The sequence below is a fragment of the Mizuhopecten yessoensis genome, unplaced genomic scaffold, assembly GCF_002113885.1.
Source record: "Mizuhopecten yessoensis strain PY_sf001 unplaced genomic scaffold, ASM211388v2 scaffold8345, whole genome shotgun sequence".
Taxonomy (NCBI): domain Eukaryota; kingdom Metazoa; phylum Mollusca; class Bivalvia; order Pectinida; family Pectinidae; genus Mizuhopecten; species Mizuhopecten yessoensis.
In genome coordinates, this window is record NW_018407501.1 from 5,107 (window position 1) to 26,773 (window position 21,667).

At 37.1% G+C, this 21,667-nt stretch overlaps 1 protein-coding gene across 1 annotated transcript; it reads left to right on the forward strand.

Moving 5' to 3' along the window:
- Window positions 1–668: 668 nt before the first annotated feature.
- Window positions 669–21,452, forward strand: LOC110455643 (hemicentin-2-like; the record flags this gene model as incomplete). Its single annotated transcript, XM_021505889.1, has 13 exons — window positions 669–929; window positions 1,513–1,776; window positions 4,766–5,020; window positions 11,699–11,980; window positions 15,933–16,262; window positions 17,138–17,434; window positions 18,252–18,356; window positions 18,930–18,980; window positions 19,223–19,253; window positions 19,891–19,967; window positions 20,606–20,633; window positions 20,769–20,839; window positions 21,297–21,452. Coding segments are annotated over 13 exons (2,114 nt in total), but the record flags the coding sequence as incomplete, so codon positions are not given.
- Window positions 21,453–21,667: the final 215 nt, after the last annotated feature.

The window sequence follows — 21,667 nt, forward strand, 5'->3', positions numbered from 1 at the left end:
ACAGTTGGAAAACTTGTGCATGACCTAAGAGTCATACATTAACCCTATGTTTAAAACCGTTAATATTTCCCTTTTTGGCAATTTGAAGTGTTAAGGGTGTCTGATTAACAACATTATAGGTTTAAAACATGTAGAACTTTTGTACCTTTTTAAAAAACAACAGGTAAACTTTAGTTTTAACAGTCACCCGTTTGATAAAGATTTTGTATCACAGAGAAAACAACTGACAAAGTTATTGTAATACCCGTTCGACGAAAATGTTTTGTAGTTTATTTAAAGAACGTAGTGTTCCTCATCTTTAGAGATAGATTTATTTTATTTTCATTATTATTATTTGTTTACAAAATATGAACTTAAACCAAATGAATATTTCATATCAACATGGCTTTACTTCAATACCACATGTCAAAGGTCACACATTTGATATTACGTTTACTTACTCAAGTTCTCGCCATTGATACACATGATTCAATCGTTATGTTCTTCCTTATACCACTGTATATGAGGTAACGTGAAACACCCTTTATCAGATAACACTACATAACCTTCAATTTCATAACCACAGGTTCAAAGCATCGTAAATTAAACTTTGAATACTAAACGTGAGAATTACTATTCATGCAGATAACGTTTTATAGAGTGCATATACCAATACCTAATCATTTCAGATGGTCTTTCAACTGTGCGTTTGACCCCGCCGACTACATCCTACACTCCTATAGAGGGACAGACTCCCCCTACCGTCACGTGTTCGTCTGACTGTAACCCAGTCTGTACCTACAGCTGGACAAAGGATGGACAGCCCCACACAACAGGGTCAGATCTCCAGCTCACCAACATACAACGTGGTCGGACGGGCGTGTACAGGTGTACGGCCAGTAACGGTTACGGGAGTCGGACGTCTAGTGACGTCACTGTTACTGTAGAGTGTATGTATTCATAACAGAGAAATTACTGTCTTGTGATAACTCTGTGTATATATGGAATCTTATTAGCATAGGAATAAAATAGTGTGGATTTTTCATTGCTTGGAGAAATACAAAGTATAATGTAATCAATTACTTCTTAATTAATTTACAATATACCATATATATATAACTATATAACTAGTCTCATTATAAATCTTTGCAATGTGGTGTTACTCTGACTTGACAAGTAAGTGTATCAAATGACTGCACATGATTTACACTAGAATTTCTTTCAGAGGAATATATTCCTATTACCTCAACCAGTGGATAGCCGTATTACAACCCCGTTTACCAGAAAGCTACATATGTTACATATTCATTTTAAACCCAAAATAAGTCAATTTTGCAGGAAAACGTGGTATTGATATTGTACAAGAAAAATGCTTACAAATGTAAAAGCATTAGAGTGAAAAGCAAAGCAATTATCTTTATTAACTGATACATTTTATCTTTTGATTCCATTGAGTTTTTGTTTCAAACAAAATGGTTTGAAATCGTAACGGTTAATTGTTCAGTTTGTAATGTGTATGTGTTAATCCTGTAGATGGTCCTGGAACTTCTACTTCAATTTCACCACCGGACACTACCTACACCAAGACTGAGGGGGACACGTTACCGGACATCTCCTGTACAGCTGACTGTAGACCTGGATGTACCTTTGTCTGGACAAAACCTGACAACACCAACTTTCCTGCCTCAGCTGTGTTGTCACTGGGACAACTGGACAGATCAGAACACGGGACTTACAGATGTACTGCTAGAAATATTGCCGGGGAGTCAACTACAAGTGTTATCGTGACAGTGCAGTGTAAGTAAGCTTAAACTAAATGTTCACCCATCTAAATCAATGTCCGTTTAGAAAAGAGATGAAACATACTAATTAACTAATGTTTTTGAATCTTAAAATCATTTTTTAAAAAACACAATGTTTGAGGTGTTTTTTAACATGTATCTATAAGTTAAACCTCTCCAAAAATATATGACAGAATCATCCGTAGATGGTAGTTAGGGGGCATATACACAACTGTAAAACTGAACCATCGGGAGGGAAACATGAAGGGAGTTAAAAACGTTCAAATTTACAAAGCTGGAGATATTTGATTTAATAGACATTCAGCTTGCCACTCGTTTAATATGTCAATGTCTATGCTTTACATCGCACACATACTTGTACACAATGTACCAGTTATTAAAATTGAAATGATTGCAGAGACACTCGCGAATAATCAGTGTATTTGAATAAAGAGTAAACGGTTGCATTGGTTTTCTATAAAAGGATTGTGTGTAGTTGGTAGCGATACAAGTCCTCTACTAATTGTATTAAGTATTCAACAGCGTACATGTAAATAGAATATCCCACACGAGTGTTCATGCTATTTTGAATTTATCAAACGAGTTTAATTATTTGATATGACACCAGCCTTTAGGCAAATTATTGATCAAGTTCAATGATTAAAACATGACGTACACACGAATGAAAGATTATATTTATAACAGAAAACACAATTATCCAAAAAAAACTCAAATTGAAGAGACCTGTTTTGCATTCTCAGGGTTACGAATGATTGCACTAGTCCTTCGCCCTTCCAAAAAAATGGATACTTAAAACGTTTTTATTGAAGATGTTCCTGGTACTGTTACCCTGTCCCCACCTGACACCACTTACACCAGGACTGAGGGGGACACGTTACCGGACATCACCTGTACTGCTGACTGTAGACCTTAATATCATCACACTGTCTGTCCATCCGTCTGTAAGCCTGCTTACAGAACCTTGTAATTAGTACCAGTTATTGAACGAATCCTTTGCTTTAGTGTGTTTTCCGAGCAGATCCTCTATGTTAATGTGTACGATAGCTTCACTCATTCTTATTCATCAAACTCATTTGAAAAAATATATAGATATTATTGTCTAAGTTGCTTGACATTTAACACAAAAAATCAATATGTTTGTTTTTGACAATAAATATCCATGTTTTGTTCATTTAGTATGTAGACGCATATACACGTAGTACACATTCGTATCTGTATTTTGACCCACGTTTAAGTTGGTGGAAATCTTCCATAAGTAATTAATTACTATGGACTTCTTAGCTATTTACTAAAAAAGTCTTCATTTATTTTTAGTTTACTAAAAATAATTTTAACACTTAATTAACTTGTGATATTTAATAAAAATCAAAGTTATTAAAATTAACACTTTTATTTTCTGGTATATAGGCAGTGTTCAATTTAAACATTTTTGCCTTGGTAAACTTCAGAACAAGATTTGTTACACGCTTAGGCAATGATATAAATAGAGGATCTTACATGGGTGACCATGTCATATTGAATTTATTACACAAGTCTAATTATTTGATATGACACAAGTCTCTAGGCGAATGGCGTATCAATTTATTGAACGAGTTTAATTATTGAATTTGACATGGACACGAATGTAAGATTATATTTATCACATAACATTCATAATTTGAAGAAAATGTCAAGCGCAATTAGAATTTGATTTGTTTACAGCTGACTCTATATAGAAAAATACATGTATATATTTCTTCCGCGCAGTGCCAAGTAGTTCCAGATTTTTTTTGTTTGTAAAAATGAACTCTTTAAAAAGCAATAAAAATAATAATAACAACATAACCGTTTCAAATTCACTTGATAAATCAGTAAATGTATCTTGTGGTATCGACCATAAAAAGTATTCCCTGTAGTGGCGTATGAATATTCCATCTCAGTTTTGATCAATCGCAGCACCTTTAGGTTTTATTACACTTGTGTAATACCGTATACTATTCTTTCACACAATAGTATTGTTATATCAAATTGTAAACGTGATTTGATATTGTCATTATAGGAAAAGGTAAAACGGTAAGAGTTACAGCTTACCTACAACAAATCTGATGTACTTTTCAACAGCATATTTACAACATAGTATGGTTACATCGATATTAACACATCATTAGACTGCGTGGCCACATCAAAGTCAATGTTTAAAGTCAAAGTTAACGCAGTTTTACCTCTTGACATCTGTACAACAGGAACCAAAATGGCCATTATGTATAAACAGTTGGATGATATCGAGTTGAGAGTACACATATAAGAGTCACTAGCTTAAGGGGAACAGTTACACTGGAGTCTTAAGGGCTTTACCCTTGCAAAGCCTACATTTCAGTGTTGTTATTCGTTACCAAAGGAGCACGTTTGCACGTTGATCCTTTACAAACAAAGCTTTATCACTTAATTGATGATGTGATAACACTTTAATCAATCATGTTTGCTGACAAATATATTTTCTCTAAGATTCCTAACTAAAAACAAAACGTAGAGCCTTAATTTTGACCTTCAAATTGTGAAATTCTGATGCCGTGATATGACAGCTCTCAACGTGATGAGATGAAAAGAAACAAATTAGTTCCCTGTATAAGTCAAAAGCTTAAGGGGAATTAATTTCCTTAACAGGAGATCACCCTAGGGATTACATGTTTTGGTTAACATTCAGCAGACATCAGATTTAGTCAAATGATAAAAAAAACTTTGAGTAGTTTTGCTTTTAATCCTTTCTTGTCATGGATACAAATTATCTTTTCCTGATGGTATTTAATATTAAACTTGTAATACATATCATATATATGTATACTATTTGTATGAATATGAAGTATATATATTGTACATGTGTGTTATGTGTTTTGATGATTGACTGTAATGAACGTACCTGGTCGTATGTTTAATCTCAATCAAATATTTATTCAAATTCAATTATTGGAAATATCATTAGAAATAATCTAAGCATTTATTCCCAGATGGGCCAGGAGACAGCACTACGTTCGAACCGATGCAAGAGGTAGTAGAGAGAATTGAAAACCAGACTGTCCCAAACATAAAATGTTCTGCTGACTGTAGACCGCCATGTACGTATAGCTGGTCCAAAGTAGGTATAGTTCGTCCAAATCCACTGTCTCTGTTGAAGGTCACGAGGAACAACGCTGGAACATACACGTGTACAGCTAACAACACCATCGGCAAAGGAACGAAAGACTGGAACCTAATCGTCAAATGTAAGCATTTTATTATGGGAACTAGTTCACATTGATAAATGTATCATATTTACTCAATTTGCAAAAGTGTATTGAGGCTCATCAATACACCTATGTGTTCCATTAGGAACGTTAATCATTGTATTGTTATCTTTCATACACACTTCAATAATTTCACAAATACGTGGGTCGGGGTATTTTCAGAGCAACACATATTGTGTTAATGCTTATATCAAAATATGGTTTATATCAGTGGACAGGTTCATTAAAAGTTTCATGTTTATATCATATTAAGTGTATTTTTTCAATAGATGACTTATTGTATGGTGTCTTAAATATCTGCATTTCCTGAATTCCATGTTTTGTCCATTTTTTCTATTTAACGCCTCGTTTCTTTGTCGTTTTAATTCTATAAACATAGATATGGATTTAAAGTTAGAAGTTACCACAGAAACTCATAGGTAATAATTTAAAAACATATATTTAGAAAAAAGTAAAGATCCTTATGACATGTTTTCATAACAGTTAGCAGCTTTTTATTGAGTTTTTTATTGAACCGTTATAATTCAAATATTTACCTATTTGTATAGTTTAATTTAAAATTTACCGTTAATGGGAAGGCAAGTTACTTCGTACATTTGAGAGCAAGAGACATACTTTCAGCAGAGTCTGGTATATGAGTGTAAAAATATTGACCATCAAATTGAAGTACTCCTTTGCAAATTAAGTTTGATGATGCAGTACTCGTGATGACCTGTAACTGAGCGAGATCGGGTTATCTCAGTCGAGGGCTAAGATTCTGTAGCAAAATCCAACCGAGGCGTAAGCCACGGTTGGGATGTTACGGAATCTTAGTCCAAGACTGAGGAAACCCCGATCTTGCTCAGTTTCAGGTAATTGATTTTGTTTTCTCGCACCTTTTAGTTCGAAAAAAAACTCACTACTTAAGCTACATTTGAACATTTCCAAGTACAAATGTAGTTCGTCCTACATAGATTACAATGTATTTCGCAGTGTAGATTATATTTTATCTACAACATCAAATATCTAACAACATCAAAACTATACATATAACAACAAAACAGAACATTTATAATGCAAATTTGTCAATTTCAAGCAGTTAATGGGCGAATAAATACATAGCAGTGTAAAAATTCTATGAAATGTCAGTAAAGGTACAAGACAGATCGGACGAGATAGACAAATCTAGCATGGGGTATGACGTGGTATATCTCTGTCTGAGGTGCGAGAAATATGTATCCCATGTGTTGTTATTGAAATTTCCTTGTTGTTTAACAGTTTTGTAGCTCACCTGGCCAGTCCGTCCGTCCGTCGTCCGTCGTCATTTTTTTTTTTAAACAACTTCTTCTGAATAAGCAAAAGGCCAAGGCTGATGATATTTGGCCAGTATCATGATGGGATGAAGGGCTACAAAGTGTGTTCAAATAAATGACCTTGACCCTACTTTCAAGGTCACAGAGGTCAAATGTATTTAAATCTTAAAACAACTTCTTTTTAATAACCAAAAAGCCCAGGGTACTGAAAATGGGCCTGTAACATGCTAGGATGAAGGGCTACCAAGTTTGGTCAAATACATGACCTTGACCCTCTTTCAAGGTCACAGGGGTCAAATGTCTTAACATCTTTAAAAAACTTCTTCTTAATAACCAAAAAGCCCAGGGTACTGAAAATGGGCCTGTAACATGCTAGGATGAAGGGCTACCAAGTTTGGTCAAATAAATGACCTTGACCCTCTTTCAAGGTCACAGGGGTCAAATGTCTTAACATCTTTAAAAAACTTCTTCTTAATAACCAAAAAGCCCAGGGTACTGAAATTGGGCCTGTAACATGCTAGGATAAAGGCCTACCAAGTTTGTTCAAATAAATGACCTTGACTCACTTTCAATATCACAGGGGTCGAATGTCTTAAAACCAAAAAGGTTCAGGGTACTGATATTGGGCCTGTAGCATGCTGGGATAAAAGACTACCAAGTTTGTTCAAATGAATGACATTGACCAACTTTCAAGGTCACAGGGGTCAAATGTCGTAAAATCTTCAAGCGACCTCTTTTCAGCTAGTACCGCCTAAGGTTTCGGCTCGTTCCGACAAGTCTTTGCCTGAAGGTTCTGTTGTTCTCTCGGCTTTGACTGTCGCCCATGCTAGGATGGCAAAGAAGGCTGCTTCGTCCTCTCGTGCATCTGTTGCAGCTGGCCTGCAGTTGAGTTTGGCAGATTTGTCCTCATACTACGTTATTCACAACGACAAAATTGAGAAACTACCAGCAAAGCTGAAAACTCACGAGCTTCGGCAATGGCCAGGAACGGCGACTGACCAGGTGTTGTTCTCTGCCAAGGAACACCACAAACTGGAGACAATCCTGCGGCTTTCTCTCGATGGTACTTTCATATTTTGATTTCCTGACAGTTACCCTTTTCGGTTTATCGGAAGTGCCCGTCGGGGAGTCAGAGGTTGATGAGAGTGACAGACGGGCTGTGCCAGGATAGGGTGACCTCATCCTTGCACCACTGTCTTAATGCCTCTGCAGCTTTGCAGTGTACACTGCTGGCCAATTTGGTTCTTCCCAGGCACGCCTCTGTGCTTAAAGGTAAGCCTGTTGAGGAAACGTACCTTTCCAGGCTTTTGTCCTCTCCTTTCGAGGGTCATTGGCTCTTCGGGGGTGCTCTTCCTTCTATTCAGAAGGAAGTTAAGGAGGACCCTGTATCCTCGGCACTTTTGGTTTCAAAAGTGTCGGCTGCTGGTAAAGCAGGAACCCCTCGGGGTTTGGGCCAGACCAAGAAGACGGCTAAGTCGTGGCCTCGCCAGACTCTGTCTGCGGCTAAGGTTAAGTCTACCTTTAGGTCAAAGCCAATGGTAAGGGCAAGCAGAGTGCCAAACCCTCTGGGGGTAAGAAGCAGTATTCCTGACTACTTCCCTTTAGTCTTGGCAAGTAGATCAGAGGTCTCTTTTACCAGGTCTCATAACGGTCGTTGACAGCCCCATAGACGTTTGGGAAGGTCTTGGCCTTTCTCAACTGGACCTTCCAGTAGGAGGTCGACTGTCCGACTTCCTTCCTTAATGGAAGAAGATTACTCTGGACACTTGGGCATTGTCAATAGTTGCGGAAGGATTGAGCATCCCGTTGTTACGGGAACCTCCGCTCACAGCAGAGCCAATCTTGTTCCCACCTCCGGTGGATCTATATAAGGCTATAGTTGTCAGATAGGAAATTGCTACCCTAGTCGAGAAGGGTGCAGTCGAGGAGGTCCCACGGCGCCGGTACTCTCCAGGCTTCTATTCCCATTTTTTTCTGGTGAAGGAGAAGTCGAGAGTTTGGCGCCCGATTATAGACCTAAGCGACTTCAATCGGTTCATGGACTCTCCCCACTTTCAGATGGAGACCCCGCGAGGCATAATTGCCTCAGTCAGGGAGGGAATGAGGGCTACTTCAATAGACTTGAAGGATGCCTACTTTTACATTCTCATCAGGAAGTCGGACAGGAAGTATCTTCGCTTCTCATGCGAGATATTCAAGTTCCGGGCTATGCCTTTTTGGCCTTACCACAGCCCCAATGTGTTCGACTACTGCAGGTTGTGGTAGGTTTCCTGCACCAGCGGAGTATCACCATCCATATTCAATTCGACGACTTCCTCATGCTTCATTCACTGAGGGAGAAGTCAGAACTGTCTCCGTCCCAGGACTTTGTGTTCCTAGGCTATCGTTCAACGTAGCCATGGGTATAGTCCTTCGAACTCAGGAGACATTCATCAAGGAATCTGGTGCTTCAGTTTATCCAGAGTTCTGCGCTACAGGTTTGTTGGTACCTCAGTCTGCTGGGGTTTTTCAACTCACAAGCAGATGTAGTTCCTCTTGGCAGGCTGCACATCAGACCTCTGCAGATGTTTCTTCTCAGCCATTGGGTTCCGCCGTCGCGGGATTGGGATGCTTTCTTTCCTTTCAGTTAGTCGGTCAAGGAATTTGCCCAATGGTGGACAATTCGGAACGATGTCCTGAAGGGGGTGTCCTTGCACAGGAGCTCACCCACCATGACCATGTATACCGATGCGTCCAAGACAGGTTGGGGGCGTACCTGCACGGGCAGGATCGCTCAGGTTCGTGGACAGGCGATCATCTTTTCGAGCACATCAATGTGCTCGAGATGAGAGCAGTGTTGTTGGTCATCCAGGACTTCAGGTCTTATCTGCACGACCAGGTGATTTGCGTGGCAACAGACAACTCAACTGTTGTAGCTTATTTGCAGAAGCAAGCGGGCACCAGGTATCACGTCATGTGTGCCCTGGCCTTTCGCATGTTGCTACTTTGCCAGAAGTTGTGCCTTACCATTCCGGTCACGCACCTTCCGAGCATACTCATTGTCCTTGCAGACACCCTGTCAGGACGTCTTGAGCCGGTTCTGACGGAGTGGCAGCTAGATCCATCCATATTCCGAGCAATATGTCTGGTTTGGAACAGGCCTCATGTAAACCTATTTGCCGCAGCCTTGACCATTAGTTGTCGACGTTTGTGTCTCCCATTCCAGATCCAGCAGCATGGGGAGTAGATGCCCTATCTTCGGACTTGAAGGGGTTGCAGGCTTACGCCTTTCCCCCCTTCAACTTGGTAGCCAATCTCCTCCAGAAAATACGAGGAGCAGCCTTGCTCCCTAATTCTGGTGGCCCCTTTGTTGCCGAGGCAACCATGGTTCCCTCAGCTTCTGTCTTTTCTGGAGGAATAGCCTCTGGTCCTCCCACCCAGGTGGAACCTGTTACGACAGCCGATGTCCAGAATCATGCACTCCCGCCCGGCTATACTCAACCTTCACGCGTGTCAGACTGTATCGCTAGGTCCATCAGTTCTTCCGCGGCAGTCTACCAGTCTAGGCGGAGCATCTTCTGCGATGGGTGTGGTCAGAGGCAGGTTGATCCACTCAAGGCCTCTTTTCACCTAGTTGCAGATGTGTTACTGTTTTTGTTTCGCAGTAAGATACTAGCTCCTGGTACCATTGCCGGCTATCTGTCGGCTATAGCTGGTATCTTTTCTTATGCAGGTCGACCAGATGTAGGATCTTCCTCCTCCTAATGTCCGCCCTCATCATAGGCTTTACCATTGAGAGACCTAGAGTTAGGCGTCTAACTCCTCAATGGGATTTAGCTTTTGGTTCTGTAGTCCCTTTCTGGGTGCTCCTTACGAGCCTTTGAGTCAAGCCTCCTTGAAATTTTTGACTTTCAAAACTGTGTTTCTTGTCACCCTTGCCTCGGGGAGAAGGCGTAGCGAGGTTCACGCCTTATCAGCGCATTCCTCCTGTTTACATTTCGGCAGGAATTACTCCTCCGTGACTATCAGGACGGAACCTTCTTTCATCGCCAATAATCTCTGACCTCGTTGATTGTCTTCTCTACCCTGTCAGAACTATCAGATATTATCTGGAAAAGACAGGGAGTGGGGGGTCGAGTATCGCAGTCTAGTCTTGTTTCTGCCCATCAAGAGTGGCCAGTCCAGTTTTTCGCACAAGAGTGGCCAGTCCAGTATTTACGCACAATCCATCTCGCGATGAATTTGCCAGGTTATTAGGCTGGGTTATGAGTCAAGGTTAGGGCCCCATGAGGTTAGGGGTCTGGCAGTGTCGTGGGCCCTTTTCAATGGCTCCCCCTTTCCAGAGGGTATGTCCTCACCCTTTTGGCGAGGACACACTACCTTTACAGAGTTCTATCTGAGATAACTGTCGTTCTTCTCAACCAAACTTTACTCTTTGGGTCCGGTGGTAGTTGCCCAGTCAGTGGCTTGCCCACCCACCTGAGAGTAGAGTGTTCTCTGTTTTAAGATTTTTATGCGTTAGCATGGCGACAGAATATCTTTGCTTGTCAATTATCTTTCTGTCTTTTAATTTAGGATGCTCTATATAAGAGCTTTTCCTCGGTATAAATGTTACAATTGACTGTGACCAGTGTATGCAGAAAAATTGGACTTGGTAAGTATTATTTTTGATATAAAATTGAGTTGTAAAACCCATTTTTATAATAAAATTACTTACCACGTCCAATGTGAGTCCCACCCTCCTCCCTGGCTCCTCCGGCTCCTTTAGACTTTTTGCTTTTAGGTGTTTTGTTCGTGTTTCGAATAGAGGTTGGAGGTGCGCGAGCATCCTACATCCGTATGTCCGGTTTGGACAGGGATTAGTTTCGTATTTGCGCGGGGCATTTGAAACTTTACTTTGGGAGTTAAAGAACTGGTATTTGGAGATCATTTGCATAATAATTGGACGTGGGAAGTAGTTTTATCATAAAAATGGGTTTTACATAAAAAAACTCAAGTTCAACCTAATGTCCTTGTTCGACATTCAAGGTCACATACGTGATATGTTTAAATCTTTTAATAGGTTCTTATGAATCAAACACTGATATTTTGCCTGTAGCCGAATTTTAGTCCACTTTTAATGTTACAAGTGTGAGATTATTACCAGGTGAGCGATGCATGCCCATTTGGGTTCTTGTTTTTATACAAAATAAATATGAACATATTATTTTGTTAATCAGGTTTGTTTCTTCCTCTTGAAGTTAATCATCTATTTTGTTTCTATGATCTCTAAATCACGTAATTAATTCTAAACCAGAAATTGAGTAATGATTCAGCTCCAATTTCGAATTTAAATCAAAACTGTATTGTAATGCATAGATACATGAGTAGTTATTCTACATTTCAGTTCCTCCTGAAATAGACAGTCTTCATTACAACCAAGGAGATGCTGATGTGACGGAACACGGATCGAAGACTCTCATTTGTAAGGTGGAGAGTGTCCCATCGTCTACAATAACATGGTACTACACAAACAATGATACACAACTGTTAACCGCAACAGATGTACTGGAAAGTAGATACATACTGACTTCTGCTGGCTGTCTGGACACAGGAATGTACACCTGTTCTGCCAGGAACAGTGTATCTAACACAGCAGTGACCAAGGACATACGGATCAACGTTTTGTGTATGTTGTATTTTCTTTACTGATTCAAAAACCACGAAATTAGTATCTGCCTGAATTGTTGACTCTAAAAATGATGATTAATCTGAAGTCATTGCTTATATATATATATATATATATATATATTCTTACTCAGAATACTTCGTGTCGACATTATGATTAAAATAAACTTTTTGTGCAGCGATTCATTTGAGGCAAAGCGATAACCGCCATGCGATTCATTTGAGGCAAAGCGATAACCGCCATTCTTAAGCTAGAACCACTAGAATGATAGATAAAGTAAGCAACCGATACATGTACATAATACAAACGGAAATACAGTGGCACATCTATTCTAGTACATTCAGTCACAGATAATAGTGTTTATCCGTAGGAAACTATGTTTAAAATAACGTAGGCAAGTGCTCTGTTATAATGAATAGTCTTTTTTGAAGACAAAAATAAAGAAGGCTAACTTTTGCGTCACCTGCAGCCTTCGTCTCCAGATTAAGAGTCACATGACAACCTAAGCTCTAAGTCATGACCACATATCCTGTGCTCTAACAAAGAAACTAGAGTCAGTGAAATAGGCAAAGGTTGATAAAGTCGTTGAAACCATGTTGCAAGATTAATATTGTACTCAGATGTAAGTCGAAAACCATATGAACTACTAGTATCCATCCAAAATCTACAACCATATGTTCCTGTTCATTTAAAATCGACAAACGTATCTTCTCGACCATTCAGATCTCGAATAATCCGATATTTCGACCTTATTTCTGGACCAGGTGTCAAAGACTGCCAGTGCTCCTTTAAAAGGAAACCGGACAAAGACATCACTGAAATTATTTTCCCGACGTAAGATATTACACTAGTGCTAATTTCGAGGACTATATTGAAGTTTTGGGTGAATTGACTCAAAATTATAAAATCATTGTCATCCCCATGATTAAATGGGAGGTGTTTTAAATAAAGTGCCAAACTTACGGTTGAAAGCGTTGTGTTTTTCCTTACGGTTTTTATTGACTTCTTCAGGTTTTGTTTTCATGTTTTAAGAAAATGTAGGTGTACATTGAGACATTGAAATCAAAACAACAGCAAGAACGCTTTCGATTTTTCATGAACAAGCATTCTAAAAATATTGCGAAAACGTCACTATTAAAATTTTCCATGCTCCTACCCATCAATACGACATTCTTCATACTTTTGAGATTATAAGGCGATATCAGCGGTTTTTATGAGATTCAACTATAAAGAGAGTATCTAACAAAAATTAGAAAGAAAAAAAATTGCGTGACTTGAAGTACGATAATACGAATTTTACAAATTTCAAACAGAATTGACGGGGATCACGATCTAGAAAAATATTGATTATAGATCGCACGAAATGACCAGTGCGCTTATTAAAAGCATTTTTGCTTTAATAAACATGGCAAATATGAAAATGTATGCATTTAATCCAGGGCTTACACCAGTTTTTTAACAATTCTTATGCTCAAATGTTCGCCAAAAGTTAATTTTCTTGCACCAAATTTTACATTTATTAGCCAAATAGTTAAACCTTTCCACCACTGTAGACCATAAAGGATTTATCAAAATCAATGCATGGAAGAGTTTACTAAAGTTACATAGGGGTGAAAGGGTTAAAGGAATAAACAAGGCACCGTGGTAAAAAAAAAAAAGTTCAATACTTCCCTTTAGCTTAGACATTTCTTTACTATAGCATCACTATTACTCTTTAATCTGTTTGGTACAAAGAGCTCACATAAAGGTTAAACTTCTGTGTCTCGATTACTTCATGACCCCCTACAATATTTAGATTAAAAGTTTGAGTCCCTTAATTTTCCATGTATTAAATTACATGTTTCTTTGTCTTTTTCCTTGATTTCATTTTTTTCTTAAAAAAGAATCGCACCCAACCCGGGAATAAAATGAATTCTTATCAATGCAAAGATGTTGATCAAATGTTTCCAATTAATAATAATTGTAGTCAACTGTAGAAAAAAAAAACGAAAAAAACCCATGAATTTCGATCCAGATCCGCTACGACGCTTACATGTGTATATTTAGTCAGCACTTAGAACTTCTAGTTTGTCCGAAATAACGTTTTTTAGGGAGGAAAGAAAAGTCTGACTTTTTTCTTTCTTGCAATTTATATTGGTTTATTACCAATTCGTTCTGAATAGTCACGGAGTTGATGAACATATTGGCCTAGTTAATTGTCTTGCGTCAAATTGTACATTTATGAGCAAAAATAATTTAATGATCCCGTACAATATTAAGATTAAAATGTTGTGTCCCTAAATTATCCATGTATTAGATTACATTGTTCTTTGTCTTTTTCCTTGATTTCAGTTTTTTTTTTCTTAAAAAAAGGTCCACCCACCCCGAGATATATAGAATAAAGTGAATTCTTATAAATTAAAAGATATTGATAAAAAGTTTCCAATTGAGAATAAGTGTAATCATTAGAGAAAGGTCAGCTGTTTAAATATTTGTTTTACTGAATTTCGATCCAGATCCGCTATGACACTTACATGTGTATATATAAAGTCAGCACTTAGAACTGAAATGTTTCGACAGTCTGACGTTTTACTTCTTTTTCAATTTATATTGTTTTATTACCAATACGTTCTGAATAATCACGGAGTTGATGAACATATTGGTCTAGATATAAGGATCGCGTTTCATCACACTTTATTGTTTGCTTTTATATACTAGTTAATTATGGTTGGTTGTATTGGATAACGATTCCTTAGACTTCTCAATTATACCCCCGATGCCCTTGGCTTGTTGTTAGGGCTTCTAACGACTACTGGTCACTTATTGTTTGCTCCGTACAATGTGTGCGCATAGGCGTACCATTCAGATAGGATTAGTGATTGTATTAATAACGTAACACTAAGTAGTTAATTGGGCAGTGAATTCACCAGGATGTGACAGCTAGGTGTCACTTTTACCTATGTTACAGCTATATACTGACACAGGACATTTTTTTTGTAAGATATTGACAGAACAACTGGCATTAATATGCGCCAATAAGTCACCAGGACTATTTTGTATCGTCAACATATTATTATGTTTGCATTTGGCGCTATTGGCAACCACTGACGTGAACTTTGCACTATTTTTTTCGCTTTGTAACTAATCACGCAAGTAGAAACAACGTAACCACGATTACCGCAGAATGAAAACAACTCACACTTTACTTAAATGTCTTTGTGTAAAATATGTTGAAATTTTAATTGTAAATTCACTTGAATGATGATAACGTCGATAACACATGTTGTCATGTTAATGGCGTACTCCAAGGTAAGCTGTAAAATTAACAACGTCGTCAAAGAAAACGTAACGGAAAGAGGCCTAAACAAATTAGGACAGTAAAGCGCACACCTCCAGCTGATTACAAAGGACGTTGTGAGCTTGATTACGCACTCTATTGTAAGCAGTACGCTCCATCAGGTCGACTGAACCCGGCCGCCAGCTCGAAAATATAATTAGGTGTAGTGTAGCTAACACGGTTCGTAACGTCAATACAAACACACCGTTAGCCTTATAACGTTACTTACGGTAAAGAAAACAGTAAATACATCTTTTCGTCCAAACTATAAGGAAATGAAAGAAATATTAGAACTAAATCCATTTTATAAATTTATCAATAACAAGTTAAAATCTTTCTATATAGACATGGAATTGGAAATTTTCAAATAGAAAAAAAAAAAAGCTTTACGGAATTGTTTGATGTCCAGGTATTCGCAAACAAATATGTTTCATATAGCAACCCATACCCACATTCACCATACATCATTATACTAGCTGTATGACAGTAATTAAATATTAAATCATATTTGCATGTGGATGTGCGGTAGTATTCGTGTATATATATGTGTGAGTGTGTGTATGTGTCTACATGTGTTGGATATTAGAGCAATACATAGTCTTATTGTGTGTCTTTTTAAAATTCTATCCCATCTAGGTTCGCCGCGCCTTGATCCGAGAGTGTTCACAGACCGAGAGATTGGGTTGGCTACTCATGATAATCTAACTATGAAAGCCATTTTTCTGTCAAACCCGGAACCCTCATCATTCATATGGACTTTCCAAAACTCTTCAAATAATTCTTTTACTCGGCTAAACAACGGGACAGACAGCTTTGTTATACATAATCCCCCTTTTACATCGAACCTGTCAGTTTTGTCAATGGGGACACGTACGAACATACAAGAGGCCTGGTTTGGATTATATAATGTAACGGCAATCAACAGTGAGGGCAAAGGGACACTCACTTTCACAGTTGCTGCTACAGGGAAATCAATCATGTTAGCACAAAACCGTCATTTTGAGTATGTTCAAGTCGCTTTGCCTTGTTTTTCTCTTGGCGTTTTCGTTGTATGCTGATAGTGTAAATAAGACAATACCTTGTGCAGGTGTAGCATGTGCTATTGAAGATATCTCATATACTTAAGCGGATAACATATATTTTTGAGATACATCATGTATGCTTTGAACATGCGGTATCAATTTAATCAACACATGCAAACTGACATTGTTAAAGCAATCCTGACGATTAGACTTTTTTGTTTTTTGAGTGAATAGGTATTTACATAATCCAATCCTGATGTTTATCTTTCTCTTATGGTGAAAACTTGGAAAATGGGTCGAGTTATGTAGTTTAAAAAATTAAATATCCAGTTTTGTTAAGATAACTGTCATATCACTGATGTACCTTTTGTATCAAATACTGATGACTATAAGCAAAACAAAAGCCACAGACACCTAGCACATATTATATTCCTGTTCTGGTACATGGTAACATGGGGGACCCCATTATTGACAGTTTTACAGTCATTGTAACATGTTTTGATACTTGGGATAAATACAAAATGAATTGATCAGTAATCAAATACTTCCGCATTTTACACGAGTGTACCGGTATTGTGTAGTGTGTACTGCACAACGGAGCAAACAATCGTGTAAGTGTTCGATTCTGAGCACGATGTGTGGAAGATAAGCGCACGGTATTGTTGATACGATGTCATAGACTCACAATTACCTATTTTCACTCTAAAACATATCTAAATGCTGCAGTCGCATTTCCTTGATAATAATCCATAACATCTGATTAATATATTGTAATATTTGAACATGTTTTTAACATACTCATTTATATTAAATCCATAGAAAATCCGAATCCCACTAAGATTTTTTTAGTTGATTGTGGAAAGCAAATGTCTGCCAAAGTATCGTGGAAGGACGGTGGAAACTCCCAGTTTTACCGTGTTTTATTCAGCATGGACGCCTTTGAACATTCAAAAAAAGTGTATCCCGTGACAATTGCATTTGAAAAAGGGAGGAACATGTATAGTTTGAATGTGGACAATTTAGTGGGAGGACGACTATATACATTTAAGGTTGCAGCGTACAACACCTACGGTAATTCAACATCCTCTGATGCTGTTGGATGTACAATTCAGGCAGGTTAGTTTCTTACAATCACCTTTTGTTAACGTGTTACAGGTTACTAAATTAGCGATGTGAAGAGTTTATGTTCTAGCTATAACTACCATATTTTATATTTCAAGCGTTTGAAGTATTTGAGCCCGATGCCAATATTTTACATTAGACTTTTGGCATTCCAGTTACAACAAGATTGTTCTCCTCTTGATCGACCCTTTCTCTCCCAATACTCCTTTAATAATTATGAGTATGAATTTATTGAAAAGCTTATCACGACTGGGAAATTAAATCTTGATGTGTCCACCAATTGTTCAATATATCTTTGGCTGTTTTTAAACAACATGAGTTTATATTGATAGACGTCGATTTCCTATTGACAAACTGACAAACTAAGGTTTTGTTGAGAGATACAGTATAGAATAAAGGCACCTTCTATGGTTTGATTCGCAATCTTATTGAATAAATATGTCATGTACTTATATGGTATGCGGGTCGATGCTTGTGATTATACTCATCACGCATTGTTTCTTTGTCAATGTTCTAGGTATTACTTTTACATTATTTGGCTTTGGCGTCGATAAAGCAGAAGACGCTTACCTTACCGGAACAGAGTGTCTTATTCTTCCTTACTTTTTAATTTTCTCTTTATCATACAAATATTTCTACTTTTCATATTTTGCCCTTACATTATTACTGTTGAGTTCGAACGACTTAAATATATGTTTAAGTTTTAGTTGACTGTTTGCTGACAACAGTCTATTTAAAGAATCAGATAATCTATTATTATATATTGATTGGTTTATAAAAAAGTACAGATACTACTATTTGTTTGATAAAGAATGTTCCTGCAGTACCGACAACATGTATGTAACAGCAGTTGCCCTGATTTGTACCAGTGTTCTCATGCTGCTGTTAATATTTGGACTTGGAATACTCATTAGTCGTACGTATAACTAATTTTAATATTTATTGGAAAAGAAAAAAAAAAAAAAAAAAAAAAAAGAAAAAAAAAAAAAAAAAAAAAAAAAAAGAGGAAGAAAAATAGAGGAAATCGCAAAAATGATATATAAGGTTTATTCATATTTATATTGATCAATGTTTTTCACTTGTTCTGTCTGTTTATCTATGTCCCGGATTGAATTACTCAAATGTTCGTTCTCTATCTGTTTACGTAAAACAAGCATACACTACTTTTAACATCTACCTCTGTTATTTTACAGGAAATGGTAGACTGCCTTTTATGTAAATAAATTAATGCTGTCATCAACTCGACAGATATCGTGTTTTGATTTTTATTAGTTATATACGTCTTTTCGTTAATTTCTTTTTTAATATTATTGATAATACAGTGCTGTTTAAAATCAGTTTAGTTTGAAAACGTGCGTACATTATGGAAGTAAAATCATCTTTCTATGTTAAACATATTATTTTTTTCTCCAAAATTTGATATATTGTGAACAAATAGTTATGAATTAAACAAATATATTGTAATTTTGTGTATTGTTTTGTAGCAAAGGTCAGCATCTGAAACAAAGTGAATTTCAGAACGTGCAACTTTCAGAACGAGGTAATTTCAGTGAAAAACGCTTGATACTCTTGTACACGCTGTTTTAGTGATAATGACCAACATCAATAAGCTCTTTTCTATATACAATTCTTAATGATGTGTTAATTTCGCCATGTCGGTTAGGTTGTATACAATGCAATACAAAATACTTCAATCAATACCCAAGTCTATAGTGCATTCGGTTTTTTTTTATAAATGTGAAAAAGGAAATTTGATTAAATTATACATTTTGTTTGTTTCAGCTGTGACACCTAATAAAGAGGAGGACGAACGGTAATCGTCTTTGAACATCCATCACTTACTCAAAACAACATTCTATTTTATTTTATTAAACTTTCATTTAACAGCTCACTGAAAAACCATACTAAATGCACCCAACATAGCATTCCGCTCAGTCATATTATCCTGATAACGGGTGAACTAGTCGATGCCATTTCCTCAAATGCTGAACGTTAAGCAGGGAATGCCAGCTACCATTTTAAGGAGTCTGGTATGTCCTGGCCTGAGGACAGAACCCATTGCCTTCCTCACCTGGGAAACGTTAAACATAAAAGCCAAAAGGGAGGTTTTGCCAAGCAAGGCACTAGAAAAAAGTAGTTAGAATAAGAAAAAAGATAAGGATCCGAACTATTTCATTTAGTGCAGCAGATATTTTTGATCGCTTTTGTGTCCCTTAGTATAGGGCACAAAAGCAAATTCCAAATTATGCAGTTGGTTTCCATATAAATGGCCTCTTACGATGCATGCAACAGATAACAGCAGGTCAATTGTTTTCTCGATCCCCGACCCGCATGGGTGTAGCGTTATGGTTTTCAACTGTTAAATAGCAATATGACTTTTAACTGTTGTATAGCAATGCAATAAACAAATAATTACATCGTTGTTTTGGTTTTATCTTATATCTTCACAGACCTCCATATGACCAACTCGATACGAATGAAATTGCCAAGGCATCTGTGTACTCCGAAATAGGAAGTCATCTTCCAGGTAAAACACACGGTATCGTCGTATTATAATGACACATTTCTATAAACTGGCCCCAACAGAAACGTTATATATGTTTTTTTCTGTAATGAACTGCAAATACTATAAATTCACCCTGTAAAAATCAATATATGTTGTGTCAGATAAATAAACTTCAGTTTCATTCAAATGTTTCCACGAAACGACAAAACTAGCGTTTATTTAGCGTACACAAAATCAAGTCCACATACTAAATAGTGCGTGAACGAACCCCTTGACGTTGACCACAACCTGAAGTCGGTTCAAAGACCTCATCGGAATCTTCTTCTGCCACTGCTCCTGTAGGACTGTCCTCCAATGTTGCAACACTTTAGGCTGCTGACGTCCATTTCTCACAAAAAAATATGGGAACCAGTATACATTTATTTACTTTACGATTATAAAACAGGTTTACTCAACTTATACTAAATATATTGTTGGTCCTGATAGAGGTCCCAGGTGATTTTAATGCTGGATGGAAATAAAGTATTGTTTCATCTGTATATTAACAGAGTGCTATCGGTTTTGAATGCATGGAATACAAAGTATACACAACTGCTATTTACATACAAATTAATGTTTGCGGGGGATAATATAACTGTGTAAGGTTGCTTGTTTCGTAGGTCGCCGGAAAGATCCAGTCAATGACAAGTGAGTTTGTATCATCACACATTTTTAATTACGTATGAATTGTAAACCCTTTCTAAATATTTTTGTCACATCATTTAGTGTGCTGGCAGATTTTGGATGGTGCATAGTTTATAAGATATTGCAATTCTGTTTTAGCAGAGAATACGAGTCATTGGAGGGTCGGTCTAACCCAAACGTCTATGAAGATCTCCATGGTACAACATCTGGTAAGTATTGATATCGTCTTTCTGATAAGCGATACATGAACTAGAATCCAAATATTGCACAACTTTAAACATAGCTTTGCAATTATATTAGTTAACATCAAAAGACCTTCAATGGTTCTAAAATATTCTTATTTCAGAAGATTACCTTAATTTTTATGTTCTTACACATGAATCAGGTCATTGTGTACTTTAGAATGTTTGTTTTTGTCCGTTATTTCCAAATGTGTTTTTTTTTTTATTTGATGGCTTCCTTATTTATGATTTTAATGCATTCACTTATGTAAAATGCATACATTTTGGGTGCAAACAATAGGGCGAAAAGAAGCATGAGGACATACAAATATGTAAAAAATAATTGTTTAAGATATTAAGGAACAAGTGTTACACGCTAATCGCGTTCAGATTAAATGACAAGAAGCTAACATTAATAATAATAATTTTGCATCCTTATTTTTAGGTGACAAAGAAATATACATCAACACCGCAGTTGCTGAAGGGGGTTCTGGCTCCGGAAGTTAATCCATCTGGTTCACAAGAAATAATATTAATGAACAACCCGAGGAAGCTTCAATTAATACGTCAGCTTTTCAAAAGATTTCTATTGGACTATCAAATGAAGATCGGAACCGTGATGAATAATAATCAATATACATATTAGTCCCAGATATAGCAACTGGTATACAGCCGTTACAGTATGGCAGAAATATTGCGTTTTCTAACGTACTGGGCAATTCACGAGCTATTTCCGAAAAAACACAGGGAAATATCTACACGTTTGATTGACTTAAATACAGCGTGTGTAACTTGGTAGGTGCATATTGTGTTCCG